This window comes from Dermacentor albipictus, chromosome 6, assembly GCF_038994185.2.
Source record: "Dermacentor albipictus isolate Rhodes 1998 colony chromosome 6, USDA_Dalb.pri_finalv2, whole genome shotgun sequence".
Taxonomy (NCBI): Eukaryota; Metazoa; Arthropoda; class Arachnida; order Ixodida; family Ixodidae; genus Dermacentor; species Dermacentor albipictus.
In genome coordinates, this window is record NC_091826.1 from 16,473,397 (window position 1) to 16,500,715 (window position 27,319).

Sequence of the window (27,319 nt, forward strand, 5' to 3'; positions counted from 1 at the left end):
CAGTTTCGACGGTTTCAATAAAGACATCGCCAGTGAAGTAAACCATCGCCGTCTCAACGTCTCTGATTATGCATGGAACCAGACTATTCCTAAACTTAAAAACCGTGGTAGAAAATAGCTCCCCGCCAAATAATGTTTCGCATGCAACATATTAGAACGCGTGGCACTTGCCTGTCAGATATGCGTCGAGACTGTCTAGAGAGAGGAAATGCAGAGTCAGTACACACGGAAGTAAGCTGCTAGCACGCGTTGCGAGGGCAAGATGTTGCTTGGCCTCGACACAAGCGCTGGAGGTGTTCGCCGAAAGTCTGTACAGCTGTCAAAAGGTAAACTAATCTCAAAGCGCAGTCAGCGTTGTCGCCGAGGTTACGAGACGCCAGTTAGCAATTCACATGGCGCGCACTGTGGGGTTTGAAGACGTGCTTGCCGGTACAACACACTCGCCATGCAAAAGTTCACACGTGCCGCAGTCCAGCGCAAAAACAACCAAGCGCGTTTGATAAGAGCTTTGAATTGTATGGACTACACATACACGGCGATTGTAATTCTTTCATAAGACAGCCACGCCGCGTTGAACTTACTTGGGTGCGATGTCACAGCGACGAATTCCGTACAAGACAGTCGTATTACGTTCCCTAGCTATTTAAAGCCGTTAAAGAAAAGAAATAGTTACATAACCCTTCTTCGAATGGCCTCGCGTTCGCACTGTTCGCAGTGCACAATTTTTTTCTCAATAGCGCTCCCCAGATAGTTCCCTAGAAAACTCCCTAGTGGGAGAGAGATATAAAATTTGAGAGAGAGAGAGATGTGCACATGGACGCAGATCGTGCGGAGCGTATTGCGGAGTGAGCCGTAACGTAGTCTTGTGGAGCAATAATTTTTTCCTAACAGTGCGTTAACGGATAGAGTTTTCAAAACAACATAGGATGTACTAATAGCTCCTCAAAATTCACAGTCTTTAGGTGACCTAGAAATTTACAGTCAGTCCCCGCCCGTCACCGGATAATTGAGGTGAGAAACTCCGTGTACTCTACATGTGGTTATGTGCCAATAGTTGTATACAATGATATCAGTCGCGAGTGCTCACCCAGGCCGCGACTGTATAGATCATTATTTCTGGGCGCGGCTTGGCGACGAGTCGCGATTATGCGATTTTTTTTAACCCCCTCATATCAATGTCACTGCAGAGGCGTAGTAGTACGTCGGCGTGAAAGCGAATTCGCGGCTTGGAGTTGAATTATATGCGGTGTATGAGGGTCGATCATCAGTCATATCCATCCGCAGTTTTAACAGAATCGTGCAAATTCCTATTTCGGCTTAGACGTGTGTGTGACGACGGTGTTGGTGCGCGCGCGTTTTGGTTTAGGATTGCAAGCGTAGCGTATGTGCGGCTGCATTCAAAACGATATGCACGTGTTTCTTACAGCACCGAAGATCCATTGCGTAAGTCTTGCAGTGTATTGAAAAATGCCTGGAGATGGTCAGGGCAGTATGAGATCGGGAATGTGGTTCCTGGTCAGCATTCCAAAGGAAGACACTGAAAATGCGGCACGCTCTTGCGCGGACAGCCGTGCGACTTTATCAGAAGGTATGCAATGCTCGTGCGCTTGTACCACCAGCTTTTATCGCTGCATTGCTTGTGCATCAATGGCCAAGACATAACACAGTAAATTGATGCGTGCATCTCTGTGCATGCATGCTGCTGAAACGTGGCTTACACAAACAAAAAAAAAATTAATAGAAAGCATTTACAATTAAGCAGTAATAATAATAACAACTAACCTCACAGTTGCGTGCCTACAGCTTTTATTCATTATTTTTATTATTCTTTTTTTTTGTTCATTTGTAGATGACGACCGTGAGAATTTTCGCGATAGCAAGGAACATCTTACTTTGAAGCAGGTATATACAAGCCTTGATTTTTGTTCATTTCCATGCAGTATCAAGTAATCACGGTGTACCTTCTCTACTCTAGGCACTGGAAGATTGCCTAGAGTCATACGGAATTCGAAATGCCATCTGGAATGCAACAGCCCAAGATAAATTCTATCAGGTAATGTGTACACACGCACAAGCAAGCCCCAATATGCTCCAACACCCTACCTCGCTAGTCCTCCTAATTTCAAGTGTAATTTAGGTGTCCTTTCCGTATGAAAGCGGAAAACCAACGGACTGCATCCTTAGTGACCTGACATCTCGGGGCATTGGTTCGAACTATGACTCAACTATTGGGTGAGGTTGCTTTCTGTTCTTTTAATGAGTGATGTATATTTTTATTTTGGCTGCCTTACTCCAAGTTTGCATGTTGTAGCAGTGTTATATATATATATATATGCTCTGATTCCACAAACTGCCGTTGATGTGCTTGCCACAGTGCAATGTGTTCAATGACTTAAATTATGTTTTTTACATCTGCATGCACCTTGCAGACTCAAGAGCTCCTATAAAATCTGCTCTAAATTTATGTGGAAGCTTCTTTAAGCTGTGCCATGCACTTGAGCCTTGGAGCATTGCTGGTGCTTTGTGTGCAAAGAAGACGCTCTTAGCCTTTCTTAAACACACTGGCCATGACCAGACACCCTAGCAGTTCCTTATTTGTTAGTGTCTGCTCTTCTATGTTGTGTATGTGTGTACTTTGTATGAACGCATCATCACTTTAAATGTCACCCTTGTCATCTTAAGTATCGTGTTAGGTGTATGGCCATAGCAAATCATTTATTAAAGAATATTTCTTCCTCTTTAATTAATGTTATGCTATAGATACTCTTCAAGTGCCATAACAACATCTATAATGTTGACAGGCCTTGTGTTAGACATTACTCACAGATTGACATTGTTCCTGCCTCTGCCCTTTTTATCCACAGTGTATTTCCATGTCCAATATTCTACAGAGCTGTTGAACCAGAAAGTGATGATGAGGAACAAAACACGATAGCTGATGTTAACTATGAATCAGGGTGAGTGGGTACTGTGATGTTGCAAAACCATGTGCATGAATAGTGTGCCATTCTGGCTTAATACTGCCATGTAATGCATAGCAATGGGCATGGCACAATGTTCTTCATGTCAAGCCTTGCTCATTGAAGACACTTTTTGCTGCAGTTATGACAGCCATGTAATATCATGCCAGAATTAACTACTAGCTCCTCGATCACAAATAGCTCCTTTGTGCAGGCTGCAGAAGGGCGTCACTCGCAGTCTAGAAATTCGATCCTGATTGGGCTAGATTGCAATCGAAACTAGTTGATTGGACAGGTGTAATGTTTAAAATTGTGATGTGTGATTGTTGTGGAGCCTTGTGCAGTTTGTGCTCTGGCCCTAAAATTAAGCATCTGTAAACTAATCACCAGTGTCACATACACAGGTGAATACGAAAAGGAAAATGTGCCCTCTACTTTGTTTGCTCATGTTTGCCTTTCATTTAATACCTTGGAAGCAAATGTCAGTCATGTTCTCATAAATTCAAATTATTTGCAGGCCACGTCAAAATTATTAGGATGCACAAAATATGAAACGTAGTGAGCTTGCAGCAATTGTAAGTCTATGTAGTAAAACCATGGTGATACATCTTGTATTTGGTGCTATATTATACCGAGCCATGCATTCTGTTACCACATGTGTGCTCTGATGTGTAAAATGCTGCCTTTCCCAAATCAACAGGACTGCCTGTAAATTGTGGGCACACCTAACCATGAAAATACTGAGTGCACAAAAGCTGTTGTTGCTAGATACGTATTCAATAAGAACTGTCAAAGTTATGACTATAAATTCAGTTTCACTCATAGAATCATGTTAGATAGAAAAACATACGTAATTATTAGCTTCAATGCATTTCTTGCTCTAGAAAACAACTATGCTCTGAGCATGGTACCCAAAGAGATGACATGCATTGTACCTAATTTCTTTTTAAGTCATTGTAGTAAAATATTTTTCACACGAAGCAAAAATGATTAGTGGTTTGCTTTGCATAAAAAATTGTAAAAGAATGTTGTGTAAGAAATTGAAAAAGGAGGCACCGTTGCTAGTAGGCAAGACTATCAGATGCTAAATGCTAGGGATGTGCTTTGAGAAGATAAAGCAAAGAGTACAGTCATTGCTTTGTTGTGACAGTACACATATCTGGACCACCAACTTGAAACAAAAAGTGCATCTATTTATGCTGAGATGTATAGGACTTCCCCTTTTGGTAAGGAAATGTTTCATAAGAGCTACTACAAGTCTGCACTTTAGACACTATGTCAGACAAACCTAACATTTTCTTGGAAACATAAGAGTGAGTGGCTGTAAAGGCAGAAAAAGCGGCCTTACATAAATCAGGACCTTACATAAATCAGGACCTTAGTTTACATAGTCAAATCAGTTAGCAAAGCAAATATGAACTGATCCCATTTTGTTGAGCTAGCTAGCTTTGTTTGGCATATGAAGAGTACTAATAATCAAAGCACCACAATGTCTTTGGCTTTACCCAGTTTGTGGTATTGACACCTGTTTTCTTTTAGCGATGAAGCAAAAAAGGAAAAAGAGAAGGAGAGTGGATTTCGATCAATGCAGAAGAAGTTTCTGAAGTCCGTTAAGGCACGCCTTACGGTTGCTCAGGTGTGTAGCTTGGTGATCAGGTGATTACTGTGCCTTGGATTGATGAAGGTGCTTCTCAATTTGACAAAACTAGTGTGTCTTTATTATGATGACTTTGCTTTTTGTTGTCTGGGACACATTTGGGAGTATTCGTAGCATTATAGGCAAACATATATATATCTCTTATCATCTCTTAGATCTTGCAGCACTGCTTGCTTCTTTTGAAAACCCTATGCCTTTAGTGTGGCAGGAGTTGTCCTTGAAGAATTATTTTGAAGTTCAGCATTCCAGGAGTAATGATAATACCAACTTTTGAAACATATTGCCTACATCTTGGGACACTTCTGTTATGCCTGTGCTACAAAAGTGGCAAACGTGCACAACATATTTTTAAATATTGCTTGATGATAGTTGTCGGGATGGTTGCTGGTCATAGCAGTACATACATTGTCTCTTTTTTTCATTGCTTTTTGTTGGAATGACCCATATCAGGCAAATTTTTAATTGCACAGATTACATTTGCTTTTATTCCCATAGATAAAATATTTTCAATATACAGGATTGTGAAGTCCTGAGAAATCCAGTGAAGAATTGTAAATTTTTTATTCCTTCCTCTGCTGTCCATTGTTAATTGATGCTGCATGTGGTAGAAATATTTTAAAGCAAAATTTTCTCAAGATAGAGTTATTGGCATTGAAGGGAATAATCATTAATTAGTCCAACATTGCTGCTTAGCTATGATAGGTCCTTCTTTCATATGATCAAATTCTTACTGAACTTAGTGACTGAAATGGTTGTGCATACTACATTATTTAACACAGTGCAGTGTCTGTTTGAAAGGTTCTGAAATAATAAAAAATTATCAATACTTGTTGTTTTCCCCAAATGCTGCTCATAAAAGGGTATACTATATTCAAGAGCAGTCCTAATTTTTATAAAATGCTGTGCATGAATATGAAAGTGTAGTGTATATAATTTTATAAGGGCAGAAGAAAGCCTCAAACTCATAAGACTGGGCTGTAAGACGATTGGTCAGTACATACATCAGAAGAAAGAAAATGCTACAAATTTTCATGAAAAGATAATTCACTGTGGAAAGGTAAAACTGCAGGCAACAAAAGCAGCTGCAAGGTCTGAAGCAGAAATTGAATTTTGATGGCCCAAAGAAAAAAAGCCACACTTTATGTTTTACAGCTTGAAACAAAGTGGCCATTATCTCTTTGTCTGCCCTATTCTTAAATGCTGTTTAGAGATCGCCAGTTCTTATATTTCTGCATCTGAAAACTCAGCACTATTTTTGCAGGTTTAATCCGTGAATTGAGCTTTTGTTGTTTTTTCTTGTCTGTATAATGAATATTATTTTTTCGGTCACTGTATTTTTCATGTGACAGACAAACAGTTTTCCTAGTGACTGTTTGCATCGCACTATGCCTCGTTTTGTGACATTTAGGGTACACATTGAAATAGCATAATGTGGTACCGTTTGCTTCTTTTCACTAATATATTATTTGCTACAAACATAATATATTCATGCGACAGCTGTATGTTTTAGTGACTGCATGCTTGCTTCTTTTTGTTTCTGAGAAATTGCTGTGGACATTGATGGTCACTGCATGATTCTGTAGTGAGGTGAATGCAACCTACATACATTCATTAATATAGCTAAGTAAATTTACTCAGAAAGCTGTCTGCAGCTATGGTGCAGTGACCAAAAAGGCAGCAATAATAAGGGGAATATGAAATTCTAATAATACACATGCGCAAAACCCCAAAAGCTAGGTTGAATCCTGAGTCTTTCTACCACATCCTTTGCTTCAGAAATTCTTTAATTTTGTCGTACATTCATGACACTTTAGTAATGATCAATCCCAATTTATTATTGTTATCAGAATAATTATGGCTTTTTAGGAGCTTCATCAGTTTTTATTCTATATTGCGAAATATGTGCTGCTTGTATGTGAATGCAATGGATTACCAGAACTTACTGAGTGTTAGACTGCCTTTCTCTCTCTCTCATCTCAGACCACTGCTTGTTTTATCTTATGACGATGTACATAAATATGTACTCTGTATAACTTGAACCATGATGCATTTCTGTATGCTGCCAATGTGAGAGTTCTTAAGGACCACGGTCGGTTCTTTATTCTATGAGGACCATGTAAAGGTGCTCAAAGCGGCTTTTGTGTCTGGAAACCTCCCAGTTATCACTGGAAAAATAAATTTACATTTGAATTGCAGAATTTTTTAGAGATATTACATGCATATTTTATTTTTCCCGTATCATAGTGCCTTAGATTGACCTCTTTAATCATTAAGCATATGTTAATGAACTTGGCAGTGCCTCTCCAATGTTTTTTTACTTTAAAAGGAAGCTTTAGCTCGGGGGCTCCCATCTAAATACTTGAGGGCGGAGAAATTGTTTTTCTTGACAAACACCGCACCAAATTTAATAATGTTTGTTACCCTTAAAAGTAAAAGTTAAGATCTAGTGACTGTAGAAAGCCAATCTTTAGTTAGGTCATCATTTCTTTTTAGAAAAATTGCAGAAAATTGGGGAAGAAGCAACACAGAAAGAAGTCACCTATCAAGTTTATTACTTTGTAACTTAGCAGTGAAAAATATTTCACGATTCTGTAAACTGCACCTAATAACACAGCTAAAATAGATCAAATCGATGTATGATACATCACTTTGAAATATACAACTAATTTGCAAGTAATACTTTCATATAGCTCTCATAAACATTGCAACAGTTTTGTTTAAGCTATATATTAATATATTGAATTTTTCTGCTTTAGAGTCTAAAAAATGCAGCTTACAGAACTGTAATATCTGCTTTTGGTGCACAGTTAGGATTTGTAAACTTTGTGCATCAGTGTTTTCTTAAGTTTACTAATTTTAAGGAATTTTTTAAAGAATTTACTGGCCCCAAATCAAAGTTCTGCTTCCTACTCATTAGAAATTTACTTCCTCAAATGCAACAAATTTCATTCAAATTGTTCTACTGGTTGTCTCATAAAAGCATCTGTGCATTTTATTTGTATTTGAATAGGAAAATTGGATTTGGCCCTGAGCTAAAGCATTTTCTTAACAGAATGTGTCAAACCTTTGCTGTTTCAGCACCAATCCTAGTAACGCTTTTGTGCATTTGAAAACAACATCTTGTACATTTCTTGAATGATTTTTTCTTTAAACAATATCCAAAATGAAGGGAACAGTTACTGTATTTCATATGCCGAAGGTCCCACTCAAGAAGTTTTTTGCTTTCATTGACAGTAATTAGGTGAAACTGGTTGTCATTGCTGAAACCATTTCCACATGCATGATTGTGACCATGCCATTAATGTGTTTTGCATGAAGGTGGAACACCTTCTTTGAGGCTGTCACTGATAAGTCATCCTTTCTTACCTAGGTTGTTGCAGGTGTCAAGGCTCAGGGAGAGCTCACATTTGATTTTGTTGCGCTCATAATTCTTGCAGGGTGAGTAAGTCCTTTGGCTGAACTGCTTCTGACAAGCAGTACAATCTCTCCTTAAATTCTTTCTTTATGATAGCCCAAATGGTCACTCGTAGCACGTGTCTATACATTGGACACAACCTGTCATACAAAGAAAGAATGAGAATGCTATTCAACAAACTTATGTAATCTCAGATTGCACACATATAGTGTGAGTAAATGCACGACAACGCACACTTATTGCTAATTAACGATATTGTTTTCAATTCTTTTTGTGTTCTCTGTCTTGAAAGGGTAAACATTTATTGAGAGTAATGTCTTCGTGGGCTTGATTTCATTTTCAGCATGATTGCTGCCCTTGGCCTGATGGACAACAATGTGGTCTCAATAATTGCTGCAATGTTGGTATCACCTCTTATGGTGAGTCACAGCACAACTGATTGTTTTAATGTTGTCTTATTGCGCCAGCTATGAGCTGCTAAATGCTTTTTCTAGTGTTTTCCACTTTGCCAGTTATTGATCTGTGGGCGCTCATGTGACTTCCAAGCAAGTGCCCATTTTTGTTATTTTGTTTTGTTCATTGCGCAGCAAGAAAGGTGCAATTGTACTAACTTGAGATGTGTACACGAACATGTTGCTTCAAAATATGTGATATCTGCATGTTATCTCATGTAATGCCTCAGTAGCTGTGTTGTTCTGCTGCTACTTTCAAAGTTGCTGATTTAATAGGAAGCATTGCTTCGGGTCTAACTCCAATATTCTTGTTCAAATATGTGATATGCATAAATGTTCTTGTTAGGCAGCCGATCAACTGATTTCGATGAAATTTTGTTGCATTTCAGGGAGAAACTTAAATTCTCCTGATCGTAGGAAGTAGATTTTATATTTAAGGCCTGAAATTTTTTACTAATATTGCCAAAAATCAGCAAGTCAAAAATTAAAAAGAAATTGACCACAATGTTTACAAAACCATAACCTTGCACTGATACCAGATATTGCAGTTCTGTAAACTACATCTGTTAAAACATATGAAGCTACAGCTGGCTACAGCAGCCACATTGGCATGGGGCCAGAATGAAAAAGTGCTCATGTCGCACATAAGCACACAGGCACACATTATAAAGAGGCCCGTATCCTCAAAGCGTCTGTGTTGCCTTGGCATGTTAATTGAGAAATCGAAAAACAAACTCGCTTACCGATTGTTCAATCGATCATCTGCATGCAGCTGATCACAAAACATTCTGTAGCCACCAAGTTCATTGTCCAAAAAGGAATCACGCTCATGTCACAAATATTGATGAACGAGGAGCCATAAATATGCATTTTTAATTTTTCTTGTTTGAGTTTAATTCTGGCCTTGTAGTATGCATATGCTTTAGCTGAGGCATTATTACCAGATGCTTCCTTCTTTGTGTGGAGCCATACTGATTTGGAATATTTTATGCCATATGTGTTCTATTTCCGTGTTAAAAAGGGTGATCAACGTAATTTCTATAGTTCATGAAATATTTTTTTGTTTTAGTTAACCTTGTCTTGACACATTCTTTTCATTCTTTTGCCTCCATATTCACAAGCATACCACAACTTGAAGCTCATCCTTGACCCTGCCACTCTTCACTTGAGTTCAGCAATCACTATGCTTCATTAAGGCTGCTTGGTGAATCAAAGCTGAAGTTGAGTCATCATGCACTTGGAATGCCTACTTCAAGATACTAGAATTGGGGGAAAGTTTTGATGTCTGTTGGGGAAGTCATCATTGCTGTAATCCCTGAGTAGCATTATTTAAGTGCAGTGACTATTAAGAAGAGTGCAGTGGCTACTTCAAGTAAGGTTTGCTGCTTCCCTTTACTCCACAAGGTCTGGAAGGGATTTCAAGTCTAGGTGTGCTTGTAAATACAGGGACCAGTGCATCAAGAAAGTGCCTCACTCAATTTTACTCTTACTTTATGTTTTCATGTACATTTCATAATCTCTCCAAGGGTCCCATAATGGCAATCACATTTGGCATCATAGTTCGTGACACAGCTCTGACAAAACTTGGCTTGAAGACAGAGCTAATTGGTCTCCTCATCTGCCTGCTCTTTGGTGAGTTCATGTAACAGTGTGACCTTCATAACTTCTTCAAGCCAGGGTCCCAGAACTAGGTTTGCAGAATTCACCTCACTTTTCTGACATTATCATTCTGCCATAAATTGTATTTATCAAACACTTTTTCTTTAATAGGGGGCTGTGCATCTGCTGTAATTTACTTGATTACTTTAGTCCAATGACTAAATCAGGCTGAGTTGGTGAAATAACTGGGAAAACTAGCAGACGGATATGCTTGTATGCTTTCCATTAACATTGTGTTCAAACCTGGGGTTTCCTTTCAGGGCCTTTAAATGAATAACTAAGTAAAGAAATTAGGAGTTTATTGATCCTTTCATGATGGATATTATACACAAATGTATATGCAGTTAGGACCTGAGAACTCAAGTATGATTTTTGAAGGCATTACAGTGATGAGTACTTGCAATTCAGTGAAACATTGACAAACACTATATAGAAGTCATAGTTACAACATATGCACAGGTAGGGTCAAGAAATTTATAGAATAAATGCTCATTTAACACAGTACAGGGAGAATACTTCCTTGGTGCTTTTTAACTCATCCTAAGGCTTTAACTGATATCCAAGTCATTGAATAATTTTTGAAAATTAAGGAACATGATTTTAAATTATTAATTGAGATATAGTGCAAAAATGATTAGTAAGAGAGACAGCTGGTAGTAACACAAAGTTGTTTTCATTAGTCTAGAGCCTTCTGTTATATTTTAGTAGTGTGAACATTTAGTTAATATGATCTGCACAAAGGTATGAAGGTACGCAATTATATCTGATTGTCATGAAAAAAACTACTGCTCTTCATGTTCACAGGCTTCTTCTTTGGCCTTCTGAATGCCTTCTGGGGTGATATACCACCTTACGAAGGTTCCAGTTGGAGTCCATCACGATGGCCCAACCCTGAAATGAGCTCTAGGTATGAGAATATGTGTATTTTATGATAACGTGTGGTCAGCAGTAGCCTAAGCATGTGGTTGCTTTCTCTTTCCAAGACAACGACACCTTTGTCTTGGAAAGAGATTTTGAGATGTTGACATGTTGGAGAGGTGTAAGCATAGAATTGAAGCCTGCCAGTAGATGAAACGTAACCATTCCCTGCACCTAGAAGCACTTTAGAAAAATACGTAGTCAACCTGCACTGTTAGATCCACTGCTGTTTCATTAGCAATGTGTTGTCCTGCATTTTTCTGAAATGCAGAAACATTATTTTGTCTCGAGTCCCATATTTTTAATAATAATAAAACATAATTGTTGCTGGAGCACCTGCCATACAAATAACATAGAAGGGATTACATAACCATGGCTAAAATTCTCGAGGGCTGTCATGGTGGATCAGACAGCCTAGCAGTCAAACAGAGGTTGCCACTATTGCTTACATATTTACTGTTGTGAAGGGCATATTTACTATTTTCATATTTAGTATTTACAGTTTTTACTGTTTACTGCTATTTTAGCACTAACTTTTTCACGCAGGGGTCACTGGCGAAGCCTCTGGGTGGGGTCCCTGGTGGCCCTGCCATCAGGTGGGGGCGTTGCCATGGCGATTCTAGGCGGGAATTCTGCGTGCTTGGTGGGCGTAGCTATCTCTGCCTCTCTCCTGCCACCGATCATCAATAGTGTCAGTATTTGCTCTGTCTGGTACTGGCTGAAAATTTTACCGACCGAACACGCATTTCTCTAGTTTGGTGACATGAATGCAGTTTGTCATGTTCTAATTTTTTGCCAATGACAGCTTTATCCAAGCTTTTCTAAACTTTACATGTGAATTTCCCACACAACAAATCTAAATTTGTTTTCCTTTGGTCAGGATCATTTTCTTCTTAACCGTTCTTGTGTTTTGCTTTAGGGAATCCTGTGGTCACTGTCTCTGGTGAAGGTGTTCAAGTCAATGACCCAAGACCCAATTGAGGTAAACAATATCATTACATTTATTTCGATGCTATTATCTGCTAGCCACGTTTTCTGAGGGCCATGCAGCTTGTTTGGTAACCATGGTTCAATCCTAATGATGTACAGTTGGCGTCACCCTTGTGTAGAGCTTGTGAACGGCGGCCGCCGGGGTGCTCCAGCCAGTGACAACTAATGGTAATGGCTGGACCTGAGATTAGATGTGTTGGCCACGTGTGCCCAGACACTTCTTATCTCGAGCCCAGCACTACCGTTAGACGTCGCTGGTTGTCACCAGTGTGCCCCGGTGGCCACCACTCCTGCACTCTACGCAAGGTTGACACCGACTATGCATGCATAGTGTAGTGGTACAGCTATGTGTTTTGTAGAGCATGCCAAACTGTATCTTATGTACCTCAGAAGTGGCTGCGTCGCCTAATTTCAGGTTTGACGTGTCCTAATTTGGTGCATAATTGTTTTGGCACGATGCAAGAATATTGATTATTGGTAGAGCTGTATATGGCCCTCCTCTTATGCCATTATATAGTGTCAGACTGGCATGTACATTTTGTGGCAGAAAGGCAGACCTGTAACCGCAGTGTCCTAGAACATAGGCATTGACAACAGGCATTCCTAAGAAGCAACATTGACTTGCTAAATTATCCACAATGGCATATGAGTAAGACTTCCTGGCGTTGCATTGCAAGGACCGAGGAAGCATTGTAGGCGGCCTGTGTAAGACTGGTGAAGAGGGTTAGAAGCCCGCATGACCAGCAAGTCGGCAAGCAGGCAATACTTGTTTGCTTGCATTCAAACACAACTTTTTCATCATGCTTCATGACCTCTACTTTTCACAATCCCAAGTTGGAACCAACACTGTTCTGTATAGAGAGGAAATGAAGTCGGCACTGTGCTCGAACCAGGAAGCAAGCTTACTACACTGCACATCTGCCTGTGACTCCTGTTATTTGCATTCTTGCTACACTATGCTGTGTACACTGTGGAAAATGGTCACATTGCAGGGGTTTGGCTTACATATATGTATCACCATTACAGTGGTTGATGGAAACAGGAACTCTGGTGGTGAGACTTAGAGACGCTTTGTGCAGCCAAAGCTCACAGAACTCCCATTGCAATTTGCTGCTATTCCCTGCTAACCTGCTGGCATAGACACACTAGCAGTGAAGAGCCTTGCAAATTGTTTCATTTCTGGTGAATTACGATCGAATACAACTGAACACAATGTTGCCAGAAGTGTTGCTGTTTTTACCTCCATCTCAAGTATTGTGTCTACATCAGATTAGAAATTTCTGTAGCCTCAAACTGTTTTTCACTGTATCAGGGGGCCACGTTTGTTTCAGGTCAACGTAACGGGGACTACCCTGACAGTGTCCCCGGCCTTCATAGCGCCCATGGGCTACAGCCCTTACTACTTCGACAAGTACAACATGCACAAGGAGTGCGCACTGCTGGGAGTCATCTCCTTCTGCCTCACAGTGGTCAACATCCTCTGCATCATTCTCGCAGGCACACTTGTCCTTAAGGTAGCTACTCTGTCTTAATTCAATTAAAGCACTTGGCCAGTTGGTGCAGATGCACGTCGACACCAACTCGGTGCTCAAAGCAGTGCTGCCAACCTCCAAAGCCAGTTTCTGCTTAAGTTACAAAAAATTCCCTGGATTTGTGCGAAACTTGGTTGTTAATCAGTTTGTTGATATGATTTCTGTAAAGATAAATTTTTGTTTGTAATATGAGAATACACTAAAAGCTTTATAGTTTAAGTTTATTTCTAAGCTTGTTTCAAAATATTCAAATACTGAAGTCGCTGCACTCACGCTGAAGTGATGTCGCAGTGCAAAGTATTGTGCTAACAATAATGCCTCCTGCTTAAACCAATGTGCACTGAAGAAGACATCAACACGTTTAAAATTTGTTGTCCAAAGTTGTCTGGCACGTAGAGCAAAGTGCCAAGATTACATAGAACCTCATTCAAATTGTTGGGTGCCAGGACTGCCTTAAAGAATGTAACAGTGTCAGAACAATGTTCTACTTTATGACACCAAATGCAAAAAAATTCAAATTATTATTATTATTCTTTTTTGCATGCCGTGACCTAAGGTAGCACCACCACACATACTCACTTACACATCATTAGCAGCGAAGCAATTAGATACGCAGCCAATTTTTATGTTTCCTCTAAAGCAAAACTAGCCCAAACACATGACCACTGGGATTCTGTGCAACATTACTCTGCCTATGAGCGGTTCCTGGTAAATTTCAATATACATGTGCCTAGTCAGCTGCTTTGCATTACAACCGATTGTCATGCTCGACACTAGCTATATGTGTCTATGCCCAGATTTGCCTGAGCTGCTTTGTTTGGTGTTGCAGCATACGTTTGTTTTGCTAGCTACAGATAAATACAGTCGAACCCGGATATTTCGAATCCATATAGTATAATGAATTATTGTGTATAATGAACAGCAGTAAAAGCCCCTTGAAAATTTTTGTATGAAATTCTTATTTTATATATCGAATTACCTATATATCAAAAATTTTTGTGATCCTTTCAGATTCTATATGTATCCGAGTTCAACTGTATTTCATTCAGAGTGCACAGACATCAACAGCACAGCTAGATCCACTAGCGACAATATCGCAGAGGCAGTACTTCCTTGAAGGGGCCCTGAAACACTTTTTGAGCATAGTAAGAGAATGTTGCCAATCTGTCGCAGAGGCTGGTGTGAACATATGAGCCAAATATTAATGCACTACATGCAGCAGGGAATTTACAATCTTGTTTCAAAAACGGCGAAAGATCTCTTGCTTTTGCTTCTGCAATGCCATCATGCAGCATCGTGGAAAGCAGCTGGACCCACCAATGCTATTGGCTGATTTCATGATCGGAAGACCCTTCTCAATAATTCATAATTGCTGACTTTGAGTTAAATAAATGAAACATATGTATGTCTGTGATCTCAATAAAACAGAAAGATCATTTCATTTTTGCACTGCGCGTAGCTACATCAGCTGTGCATCGCCTGCGAGACAGCAGCAGCATACTGAGTAGCGTGGTCTACCATGACCGCCACAGAGTGCCGTGACGAGCCCCTTCACTGCTGCGACGCTTTCGGCTGAGGCTTTGGTCTCTTGTCTTCTTCGCTGTGTAGCTGCCAGCACAGTAGTGGAGATGAAAAAAGAGAGAAAGCTGGGTATAGGTGCACTTATGGTTGAAGGATTAGAAAAATTTTACACCATGAGATTTGTGAGATGACATCCTTTAATAGTGAGGCCATTCTATGATTAGTTGGAAAAGTGTTTCAGGGCCCCTTTAAAGAGACCAGCACATCTGCACCCTGTTGTTAACTTAGCGAGATGCATTCACTGTGCTGCAGTATGATCAAAAGTCGTACTTTGCTTGCTAATGCAAAAGTATGACTTCGCACCCGTGCTTTGCAGTGCAAAAATTCGGAAAACAAATCTCACCAGGTGCCATGTGCCTATACTACTCACGTGCTGGTTGATCCCTGCGAGCCACTACAAGATGGCACTAGTCTGTGCCCCCCAAAATTGGTTTGTGACTGTAAATGTATTCGTAGCCAGCTGCCAGTGGTTGCATTTATTTGTATAGCAGTCTGATCACATTTCGAGGCTTCAGGGAGTAGTCATAAGCCTGCCTCGTGTAATGCCCACATCAGTAAAAATTCAGAAAAAAAAGGGTGTGGGCATTATACAGTATTCCATATCATGTTTTGTCGATGAATATCTCTAAAATTGTAATTTGTGCTAAGCAGACATGACTTCACTACTTCTTGGCTTCCATTTCAGAATTCAAACATGTGTCCTAAAAATTAAAAAAATCTAATTAGTTGAAGATTGTTAATCAATATGCTAAACATTATGATTGGTAATGCAACTAATGTTTCCCTCAGTAAATAATCCACCTGAACTGGCCGAATTATGCGATATGCCCCATGCAATTCCTTTAAAATATCTGTTCTAACTAAATAAAATATGTTGTGTATGTTGTCTGTTGCAAGTTCTAGAGCAATAAAGCTGAACTTCGTCATGCCCTTTGTTTGTTTAGATCAAGGAGATTGCACCATCTAAAAGCCTACAAGGTACAAGAAGATTCTGGAAGCATGACATTAGGGTGAGTAGACCATTCTATGCCGAACAACTTGCTTTGTACATCTCGGTGTGATAAACTTGTTAGAAGGTGTTGCTAATCTCTGACAGCCCAGGCCATTAAAGCTGGTTCATGTGCATTATATTTTGTTTGTCACTGTAACCAAAAGCCTGTAGTCAGTGCAGCTTTTGGCGTTTTTGTGTTAGCAAGGATGATGACTCTCTATTGTTAGCATTGCTGGCGTCGAGGAGGTGAGGACTTGGAAGTTGAAAAATGAACTCTAAATTTCATGTGTTGATACATTTAATAGCGCCACTGTTAAAACCGTGAAAGCTTTGTATGGAACTGATTCTCATATTTTCTACAGGTTGCAAGAGACTACAACAAGACCCTGGGTGGGGCAGCAGCAAGCAACATGGGCAAACTCCTTGAAGAGTGGAGGGTGCGTTTTGATATCATTGCTTTTAACTGTTTTTGTCTGTATACTAGGATGATCATGCCTTTTATATGAGCTTGGAGGAATGTAAATGCGAGCTGTATTGTCTCCTGTTTTGCTCATCCGTCTTCTTACTTAACGCTGAAATTGTGGCTTAACAATCAGTTAAATAACAGGAAGGAAGTACGAGTCTAGTCAGACTTTCAGTCTTGTTTGTTTATAGCGTTTATGTTTGACATGCCATTATGTCAAAGAACCACATCACAAAATAATGTACCTATACAAGTTGTGAGCAGAAACACATTTTTTCTTTCATGTTGTGAAAGTATGGGGTCTTAGGGTCTCACGGGAGTACCAACCACTGCTGGTTCGAGCTTAGCAAGCCACAGGGCTATGTCAGCCTCGCCTCTAGCGTGAGCTCAGGTCGCAAGGAGCTACCGAGCAACACATACAAGAATACAGTATTACCTTGAGTTAACGGAAACCATTTATTGCCTCCGGTGGCACCCAACACTGTACAAACACCCAGTCCCAACACCCGGTCCCAACACCCGGTCCCAGGGCGGCGTGGAAACCAAAAAGGTCCCGCACCAGGAGCAAAAATACACAAAGGGCACCTGTAACACATTGCTGCGAGAGCGCAGGCTCCACCTGGGACATGGCGCTAGGAAAAGTTATGGCAGCTATGCTACTTGCTCTCGTTGTGACCAATGGGCCAGCTCGCGAGAGCTCGGGCAAACTCCTTCAGCTTGGGCCTCCGGTAAGTGTGGCCTGGCGTGGTACAACCTCGCGCGACCACTAGGCACCCGTTCTTTGGCTTAGCATCCAAAAAGGATCAACACAAAGTACACGCATGGACAAAGGCACCGTGGGCAAGCTCAAGTCCTAGTCATAAAGGTGTCGGCAGATGAGAGGGCAGCGTCTACACACCTAATTCTGTCCCTGACGTAAGAGCCCCATGAATCTCCGAGAGAAGCCGACAGCGGCCACGTCATGACGTCAGTGCCCCGCCCCCACCGCAAACCATCGGGAGTGGAGCGCCACCACCGACAACTGGTCGCGAGTGGAAAGGGGTGAGGCGTAGGGATGGCAGAACAGGTGAATGCCCACGTAATGGCACCGACGCATTCCTCAATCCCCACAAAAGAAATGTGTTTTGTGCAGTTATCGATTTTCTTTAATGCTTTTAGTTTTTCTGTAACTGAAGAGTTACGCCAAGATAATAAAGCTTGCTTAATGACTCTAGTGTCAGTAAGAGGTCAGCGAAATGAATCCGTGCTTGTATCACAGTCATTGGTTTTGCAAGTTTTTGTGCTCTGCCATATGAAAATGACTAGTTGACGATAACTTAAGAGTGCGGTGGCTGATACACCACTGTCCAACTCCTAAAGAATTTGTATAGGTGCACCAGCCAGGTACATTTACTCGTTTTTATGCCATCACAATGGAGGTAATCTCATTTTACTGTCGACGTTCGTCAAGAACTTCGTTTTGGAGCATAGAAGTACAGGTAGCTGGTGCAGTGTAGTTCTGTGGGCGCAGCTTGTACTGAATTTTTTGATGTCTTGGGATGTAACAGGGGTTAACACACATTAAATAGTGTTAAATCACCTTTAGATATTTATGGTGCACGGGTGCAATGAGAAAACTGAATTTCTGTTTTTGAGTCTGTAGCTTGTTGTGAAAACAGGAACTGAGAAATTTACTGTTTTGCTTGCATGCACAAGCATAGAGTGTGCCTTTTATTTACCGTATTTACACAAATATAATGTGACTATGACTTACAGTTAAAGGAGGAGCTTTCAAAAAAGAAGAAAGTAAAAAAACAACATTATAAACACGATTTATAATGTGAACTAACAAATCGTAATGCAACTGTAGCTCTACAGCAGTGCACACCTACCGATGCACCTCATCATTACAGGTTGTGCATTGTGCTATTTTAACAGGACTGTGATGCACATTTGTGTATACTTCGTTTCACACATAGCAGGCAATGCTACAAGTCTTTCACTGCTTGCATGTATGAGCAAAAGGTAGTACGTCGCATATGAGAGAAAGATATAAGTGTGCGTCATGTTATTAGATGTTACACTAGGTCTCATCCCTTTTATTTCTCAAAATATGATGTATATAGGACACGGAAGATGTCGAAGATCCGAATTATGTTAATGCGTGGAGTGATACATTTGTGTCACCGGCGACCACAGTGCACCGCTTGCATTTGCAGCCAGAACATAGTACATCACATGCAGGAAGCACAGAGGTGTACAGATAATGTGTAGTTTGACGTAACCTTACGTCCACAAGTTCTAGATGTAGTATGCAAAGTAGTTATTCTCGAGAAAGAGTCACAGATCAAAAACTGTGCTGTAAAATGATTGGAGTTAGACTTTCATGACAGAACTACTTTGGTAGCTTCTGCTGTGTTTCCTGCTAAGTATGAAACAGAATATGAAGCTTGGAACAAAAGTGCCCAAAATATGCCCAAGCCTTTTTAAGAAAGCGAGCTTAGTCAGACCTTGTGTGCCGTCACCTTGTTTTCTCTCATTGTGATTTTACTTCCTCACCGACTGGTGTCTCCAAATATTTAAATATTATGAATGTATTCTTCAAAATGAATCAATAAAAATGATTGATTGATTGAAATCTGCACTTTTTTTCTGGCACACCGACAGGTCTGTATTCTAGTGAAGCCCTGTCTCAGGGCAGTTGAAAAGGGGGAGCTTACCTTGGAGTATACGAGAACATATAGTTCCAAGTATAATGTGAGGCACTTTCTCATATTCACAAATATGCAAGGAAAAACAGTAAAAGAATTAAGATTTTTCGCTGATGCTATATACTGTAGACTTTGTCCGATGGCATGTGAAAGAGACTGTGCAGCCGACGTCAGTAACATGAAGATTTAGTACTGTAAAGCCTAAGCTGCTCTGACTTCACTTCCTAAGTGCTTCATGGTACTATTACCTGGTGATGTACATATTGTTAGGCTGGTATAAAATGTGAACTAGAAGATGAACTAGGTTGAAGATGTTCATTTCAACTTTTGCTGATCTGTATGAAAGTGATGTGGTTCATTCACATATTCTGCATTTATAAGCTAGACCATATATTGATAATACTCACCATGGTTGCTCTGTGGCTAGGGTGTTGGGCTGCTAAGCACGAGGTCGCAGGATCGAATGCTGGCCTCACATTTTGATGGGAGCGAAAAGCGAAGACACCCGTGTACTTAGATTTAGGTGTACGTTAAAGGGCCCCACTACGACATGTCTGATAATCAGATCGTGTTTTGGGCACGTAAAACCCCATAACTTTTTCATGTATTGATGATGATTATGCATACGTTCAATTGTGTGATTACGCATAGGATGTGTAGTACTTTGTGTCTTTTGTTCAGGTTTTATTCACACCTGGTAGTACAATTTTGGAATCAAGTTCCTGTACATGCTTTGCAGAAGCTGGACGATAAGAATGGAGACCCAGCCTCGGCAAGCAGAAATCTCCAAGACCTTCAGAACATGATAGAGGTTTGTGCCAACTGGTTTGTCTATTCCGTCACTCCTTCTAGCTTACCACAAGAGAACTAGCTCAAATTGTTCTCATTGTTGTAAGCAATCTGCATTTTTGTGTGAAAGCAGCCCAACATACATTTCCAATAGTTAGAAGCACTAAGCATCCTTCCATGAGTGTACATTACCCTATTTAGTTGTGAATTGTATTGGACAGCCCATGAGTATATCATAGTTACATAAATATATTCTAAAGAACTGCATACTCTATTGAAAGAATGTCCAGGGGCAGTAAATGTATATTCTAAGGAACGCAAGTTTTTCCAAAAGAATGTCCAGGTGGTAGGGTGATATTTCATGCACTTTCTAGCTAGTCCTCTCAATTACAGGATAATTAAATCTTGATTTAGTGCATAGTCAGTCATGTTACACTTCTTCGCAAAGAACATTGAATCTCTGGCCCAAAGTACATGCACAACTTAATTATTGACTGCAGGTGTTATGAAGAAGGAAAAAATACTTCGACATTGCTGACAGAATGCAGCACATTGAACATTCTGTGAAACATGGCAGTGGGTGAATTAAAGTCGTCGTGTGTTGCAATACCTGTCAGACTAAAGTGAAATAGAGCTACATTGAATGAGAGGCTTCGATTTAGCTACAGCTTAATGTTTGTGGCTTTATCTTTGTCACTAATGGACATAACTGGTATTAACGAATCACCTACACCAGTGTGTCCACTGTGACTTACTGGGTTAAAAATGCTGTCGGCATTGTTATGTCATGGTCCGAAAGAAATATAGACGCATTCTTGTGCTTCATGCATCTGCTAAGTGTTAATGAGCATCTGAGAGGTAATGGCATGAGTAGTTGAAAAGAACACACATGGTCTCACACATGGCATATCTAGAAGTCTGTGAGACCACTGCTGAAATCCAGCCCTGTAGAAAATTATACACAAACCTGCTTGTTTTCACTAGTACAAGTTTGGGTAAACCTTGCCTGTTCTTTTGTGACAACAGGAGGCAGAGGATGATGATGTGTACCAGACAGTTGTGCAGCAGCTGGCCAATCATCCTCCACCAATGGTAAGGCAGGACTCCGTGATGCTTCATAGACACAGGCTTCTCTGTAAAAGCGTCAAGTTTTACAGTGAACTGCACACGGTGGCAGTACTGTCAGCTTTTCACCCGTGCTTTGGAATCCCTCACTCCCTGTCAACCTTGCATTGCTGAATGGGGTGCCAAGGTGTGAGACTTTCACATTCCTTATTGAAGGTTAAGATGTGCAGTTCAGCTGTCGCTGCTCGCTTTGTCATTGCACACGAGGTGTTTTCAAGCCAGTAATGTCATTAAAGAGAGAGAGGGACTCTATAAGAAAAAAAGAAAATTTTTCTGGTCACTATATAACTGCTGGCATGGTACTCTGTATAGGGATGGGGAATGGGATTAAAAGGTTCCAAAGGAGAGTGGGAGAAAAAGAGAGTAAATATGAAATGTCCAAGTGGACCTGATACTAATATTTACAAGAGACATGGCGGGTAAATTTAGGCTTTTGTATATGAAGTATGCAATCTTTAAAGCTTTCCTACTAGACCAATTTCTGACAGGTATTTGAACAATAAATCCAAACCCGCCGCTGTTTTGAAGGGCCGGGCATTGGACCTAAGATGCTCGGTAATGTTAACGGTTCGTGGCAAATAATGTGCATTTGTTGCTAAAAAAATTGTCTCTCATCACGGTACACAGGGCATTCTAGTAATATGTGCTACATTGTCTCTAAGTTGCGACAGTTATCACAGTATGAGTTAGTGGTAAGCCCTATGCGGTACAGATAATTGTTCGTGTATGCCATGTTCAGTCAAAGACGATGGTACAATGTCTCTAAGTGTTGAGGAAGTGGTCGTGGAATTTTCAGTCTCATTTCTGGGTCAATATAACGCAGGAAGTTATCTGGGTGAAGCGGAAGATTCTAGATGCGGTCTTTTTCTTGATAGGCATATTTTTTTTGCCATGTTTGAAGCGTCAGTTTTTGTAAAAAATGTTCTTTTGAAATTGCGGTATTGGAGTACATTTCTGGCAGCTTCATCTGCTCTTTCATTTCCCAAAATGCTGGCATGGCCAGGTATCTACTGGAACTTGATGCAATGCCCAGCAATCTTAGCCCTGTGGTGAAGATAAGCAATGTCAAATGCTGCAGGTTGATTATTGAAACGCTTGTGCCTGTTCCACATACTTTGTAGGGCTGCTTTTGAATCCGTGAAAATCACCCATGTCTTTGGTGGCTGCTGTCAAAGTACATGCACAAGGGCCTCCTCAATGCCATATAGCTCTGCTGAAGTAGGTGATGTTGCTTGCTCAAGACGAAACGAGAACCGTTGCCCTGTAGAGGGAACAAAAAGTCCACACGATGAGTGATGTGGAGTTAATTGTAGAGCCATCTGTGAAAATGTACGTTGCGGCTGCGTATTCTTTGTGCATATATTCCAAAGCTGTCTGATAAGTCACTGCTTGAAGCATTTTCTTTTTTTTTCACTGATTTCAGGGATATATGGCACGATTTCCAGTGGAGACATTAAAGGACCTATGCAGTACTGGCATAATTGTGTATGATTTGTAGGTTCCAAAGTTGGGCAGACACCCTATCAACAGCTGAAAGGCTCAAGAGCCAATACTTGTGAGAGAGAGAGTAAACCTTGGTTACAAACAGACTTATCTCAAGAAATCTACAGTCTTTGTCAAAAGTTTGAATGCCACTGTATGATTTACAAGACCTGTCACTGGGCCCCATTGTAGTGCTGCTGTAGTATATCCAGCACCCTGAAGGTGCTTTGCGATAACAAAAGTCCTGCACCAGCCATGGTATTATGCTGCCTGGTGGCAGGTCTGGCAATGAGTGCAGTTGCATTGAAACTTTTGACAAAAGCTGTACGCCGCTTTTCATTGGCATTGTGTGTATGCAGAACATGGTGCGCTACCTGTCAAGAGCACTGTCCACACCTGAGCAAAAGGAGCACCCTGGTGAAGGCCGCATGAGTGTCTGGGAACTGGAGAGCCTGCTTGGCGGGGAGCCGTCATCTTCGCAGACAAAGCCCAGGGTCACTTTTAAGCTCAAGCGTAGCAAGTCAGAAACCACGGTACGCTGAAGTTGTTTTGCTGCTGAGGATTTGTGTGGTGTTTAAGCATTTTAGTGAAGAGCATGCAATAAAAGATTTAAGTCTGTATGTTTTCTTATCAAGTCCTTTTAAAGGAACCTTAAATTAGAATACACATGTTAGGTAAAGCTAAATAGAACTTGTTGCCGGCTAGTGAGTTGTCCCTGCCCTCTTGTCCCTGTCTGTTTTGCACATTGTTTTCTCCTTTAACATGTTAGGTAAATTTGTAGATTGCACTTCTGAAAGAGCAAATAATTGCACACAGCATAACACATGTTTCAAAGACATGTTGCACTGTTAAACAGTGACTTCAAAAACAGCTTTACATGCTGTAAGGTTACAGAACTTGCAAATTTATGTGATGTGTTCATGCATGGGCCGTCACTCTACTTATTAGTTTCACAGTGGCAGTGGAGCACTACATGTGTTTGCTTTTGTAATGGTGCACATTTGATGCATAGAATGAGCAAAACAGCATTTTATTTTCCGGTCAAATGCATTGACATGATATCTTTCTCTGATCACTGAATTGATTTCATCTGTAAATTGAAGTGTGACGATGCAAATAGGGGCTGAAGTGCAGAGGCTTGCAGTGCTATGCTTGCTCAGCGATGAAACTTGGATAAGCCGAGAAATCCTCTGAAGTGCTAGAAATGCCTCAGATGTCTAAGATGTCTAAGAGTGCATGATGTGGACCTTCAAACCCTGCATCTTGACTGTGCATGTTTGCTTCTGGTCAGCACAAGATCTGTAGAGGGCTATGTTCACTGCTGTTAGCTTTTTATTTGAGTGCGCTAGAATCAAAAGTGTAACACATTAGTTCAAGTAACCTTGTCATTTTTAACTTGTGCAGGAAGCAGATTCTTCGCCAAGCCGTGGAAAGCAGCCAGGTCGCAAGAGGCCGGGTTTCTTTCCATTTCGTCGTGTGTCACGCTTCCAAGTGTCGAGAGTTCCAAGTGATGAAGCTTCCACGCGGCAAGAACCCTTGCTGAGCAAGATTAGAAAGCTCTACCACAGTGCAGAATCGCCTTCGTGATCACAATCACACAAACACATTGTCAACCTTTAGAGCTGCGCGCACTAAGTGAGCCTAATGGAGGTTGTCTCAGCCGAGTCAGCACTAGTTTCCATTGTATTCGTGGCCGTGTGTTGTCTGCTGTAGTGGTCACCGAAATCTTAGAGCTTTTGTGTTGTCATGCTATGTTGCCCTGATAATGATCTCTGCACAAGGTTCTTACAGTACTGTGTCACTCTTATTTTTTTACATTGGGTAAAGTGCATGTGAACAGTGATGTGTGTTGCATCTTGCAGAAAGATGGACGAGTTGGAACTTAGGCATCTGAGGCATTTCCAGCACTTCAGCGGAATAAAACAAACACCATAGAACAGAGAAAAGATGACAGTACAGGAAGGGTGCTGGTCTTCAATTGGCTTTACGGCATTGGAAACTATGCTCTAAAATCTCATCTGGAAATGTATTCAAATGCTCAAAACACGGCACATACATCAGGCCAGTTGTCGCACACGAGTAGTACACATTTGTTGGCATAGATAGTCATTCCTTGATAGATAGCCAGTGTCCTTCCCTTTCTGTGATTTTTTTCTCTGTTCTATGATGTTTCATCTTTAATGCAATAAGCATTCTTTGGGAACTCCACCCAATTTGTGATATGTCGGTCTGTCTGCATGTCTATCTCCATCTAACCTTATTTATGCAAACTTGAATCACTGGGTAGTGCATGGTCTAATAGGTAGAGCACGAGCAGCTATGCTGAGTAAACCAAGTTTTAATCCAACAATAGGACCAACTTGGGTTACTGGATGGATATGTGGCATTGGTTATTTGCCGGTCTTCAATTATAAAAAAGAGAATCTTTTAATATTTCTCCGGTGCTGCGCGGAATCGAACATGCGTCATGTGATAATCAGACAATCTTGTCTGGATAAAGATAGGCACCATGCGCAGACTTAACGGTGGTGCCGCTAGATGGCGCAGCATTTTCTAGAGAGGAAGCGCGAGAGAGGAGCCCAGCTGAATACACGCCTCATACATGACGTGTTTCAGTGGTAGCAATACAGTGTGTCACTACATTGCTTCACAGCTAATTGCATTAACGTCGGCATTCATCATGAGACGGGTCCTGATGGATTTCTTTTTTGCCCCTAGGTGCTGAAGTGTCTTGATTGTATTTCTTACGTTCTGGGTGTTATGTTTTGTTGAAACACCAGCTGCAGATAAACAGGGGTCAAACAAAAAATGTTGCCAAGAAGTCTTAGCTTTACCAAGGATGAAGACAAGTCTCCTTGTCGAAATGTTGGCTACAGCCTGGGACATTCTTTGCTCAGCCGCCGTTAATAACTTCAAGTCTCCATCATCCTGTGGAGCCCTTGGCATTGATGTAACTTGCCTTCATACAGTTGAAACTCAATATGAAATATCTGAATTTAATGAAATTTATTATTTCAATGTTTTTAATAATTTCCCAATTTTAGCTTGCTTAACATTGTGAGCTAAAGAAGTGAATTTGCAGCACAGTTCTTATCCAAGTCCTCAGTAAGCTCATTTGCATGCGCTGAACGTAGTCGAAGCTTAATAACCACACTTCTTTAAACAAAATTTTTGTCTAGTAGTAATGTCTCACTATACTGAGGTTTAATCTCTAGTATACCCACGGACATAAATTATTTTAGTGAAACGTCAAGCATTTGACAAGAAACTTTGTTGCTCTTTGAAGAGTTAACCTGAAATTCCTAGTCGTGCTAATTTTATAGAATTCTGATGTAGGTAATAGTGAGATTTAGCTTGTCCGTAAGCTTCTTACTGTTTGCAGATTACCAGTTTACCGGAGCTGTGGACAGTAGTAGCAAAGCTGGTAGCAACAACTTGTTAGGATATGTGCATCTACATAGCAATGAAAATTTTTTTTTTCTGCATGAATGTTTTCACTAAAGGAAAATTATAAATAGACTTCACGTTAAGGATTATGTTGCTACCAACCCTTTATACCAGCAGTTAAGTAGGATATGGTAGGTCACTGCAGTACTATCTGTCAAGTACAGTCTCTGGTTAAGCCGTGCATCACAAGGTGCCACTAACAGTGTTGTTGCTGCCATACACCTCTCTTGTAACGCAGTAGTCCACAAACGCTGATATGTTTACGGATAAGCTAGAACTCTCTAATAGCTTGAGCAGATGCTGATGCCATGCATCCATTATGCAGGCTGTTATGTAGCACAAGTGCCTGCATTGTGCGCACACCTCTACATTGTTTGTTCTGATTGTAAAACTATTTGAATTTTCACCATGGTAGCATGCTTTTCTTCTTTCAATGTATTTGCCTCAACATACTGGTTCTTTTTAATACTACCTGGTTAGTCTACAGGGTGTGTGCTTTATGATTTGTCCAGTCTGTTCAAAGAGCTGCTGCAAGAACCGATGAAAGTGCACATTCTGTAGTTCATTGCTGAAGTGGGCAAAGTACTGCTAGAATATGCATACCATGGCATGCCAGATTTGTACATATTACTATATGGTGTGATTGGGAAGATAGTGTGCGAGACAACTTTTTTAGGTTTGATTAAGAAGAAAAAACATTTTATCACGATTTCAGTGTGGGCTGATGACACTGCGCACAATAACCGCAATTTATGTCTTAAAAACAGCAATGACATGCATGAGTACCTTTCAAACAGGCATCCGTAAGAAATTAATTTCTGTCAATAATTTCCTCTGATCAGCCTTTTAGGGTCTATAACTGATGCTAGCTAACAAAGATCGCGGGCCCTTGTTAACTTTGATCTTCTGTGCTTTCGTTACACCGAACTGCATCACTTTTTATTTCAGCTGCGTGGGGTCATGCTTGAGGCATGAATAAGTTTTACAGGCTCTGAGGGGGTAGCATTGGAAATACTGGGATTCAGTTTTACAGGAAACGAGTTGTCTTTTCCGAAACTGGTACTGATCTTTGCCTCCTGTCTGTGCCTCAAAACTGCCGTGTGAATTCCTTGCCAAGGTATTGAGTACAGCTTCCACTCCTCACTGCACTGCTTTACACAAGGCAATT

The 27,319-nt window shown here is 40.7% G+C and overlaps 1 protein-coding gene across 3 annotated transcripts; it reads left to right on the forward strand.

Moving 5' to 3' along the window:
* Positions 1 to 134: 134 nt before the first annotated feature.
* LOC135914437 (uncharacterized) lies at positions 135 to 26,083 on the forward strand. 3 transcript variants are annotated; one of them, XM_065447294.2, is made up of 20 exons: positions 135 to 326; positions 1,427 to 1,588; positions 1,850 to 1,902; positions 1,976 to 2,053; positions 2,138 to 2,232; positions 2,865 to 2,957; positions 4,500 to 4,596; positions 7,988 to 8,055; positions 8,376 to 8,451; positions 10,011 to 10,116; positions 10,948 to 11,050; positions 11,608 to 11,752; positions 11,981 to 12,043; positions 13,383 to 13,565; positions 16,109 to 16,174; positions 16,518 to 16,592; positions 20,048 to 20,119; positions 21,124 to 21,189; positions 23,064 to 23,237; positions 24,109 to 26,083. In XM_065447294.2, exons 2-20 carry the CDS (start codon positions 1,468 to 1,470, stop codon positions 24,289 to 24,291), a joined length of 1,917 nt encoding a protein of 638 aa, XP_065303366.2. In that variant the 5' UTR covers positions 135 to 326; positions 1,427 to 1,467; the 3' UTR covers positions 24,292 to 26,083. The 3 variants fall into 3 exon arrangements, with proteins under 3 accessions (XP_065303366.2, XP_065303365.2, XP_065303368.2); XM_065447293.2 differs by lacking the exon at positions 135 to 326 and adding an exon at positions 583 to 1,011; XM_065447296.2 differs by lacking the exon at positions 135 to 326 and adding an exon at positions 583 to 1,011 and having other exon boundaries at positions 2,892 to 2,957.
* The last annotated feature ends 1,236 nt before the right edge of the window (positions 26,084 to 27,319 follow it).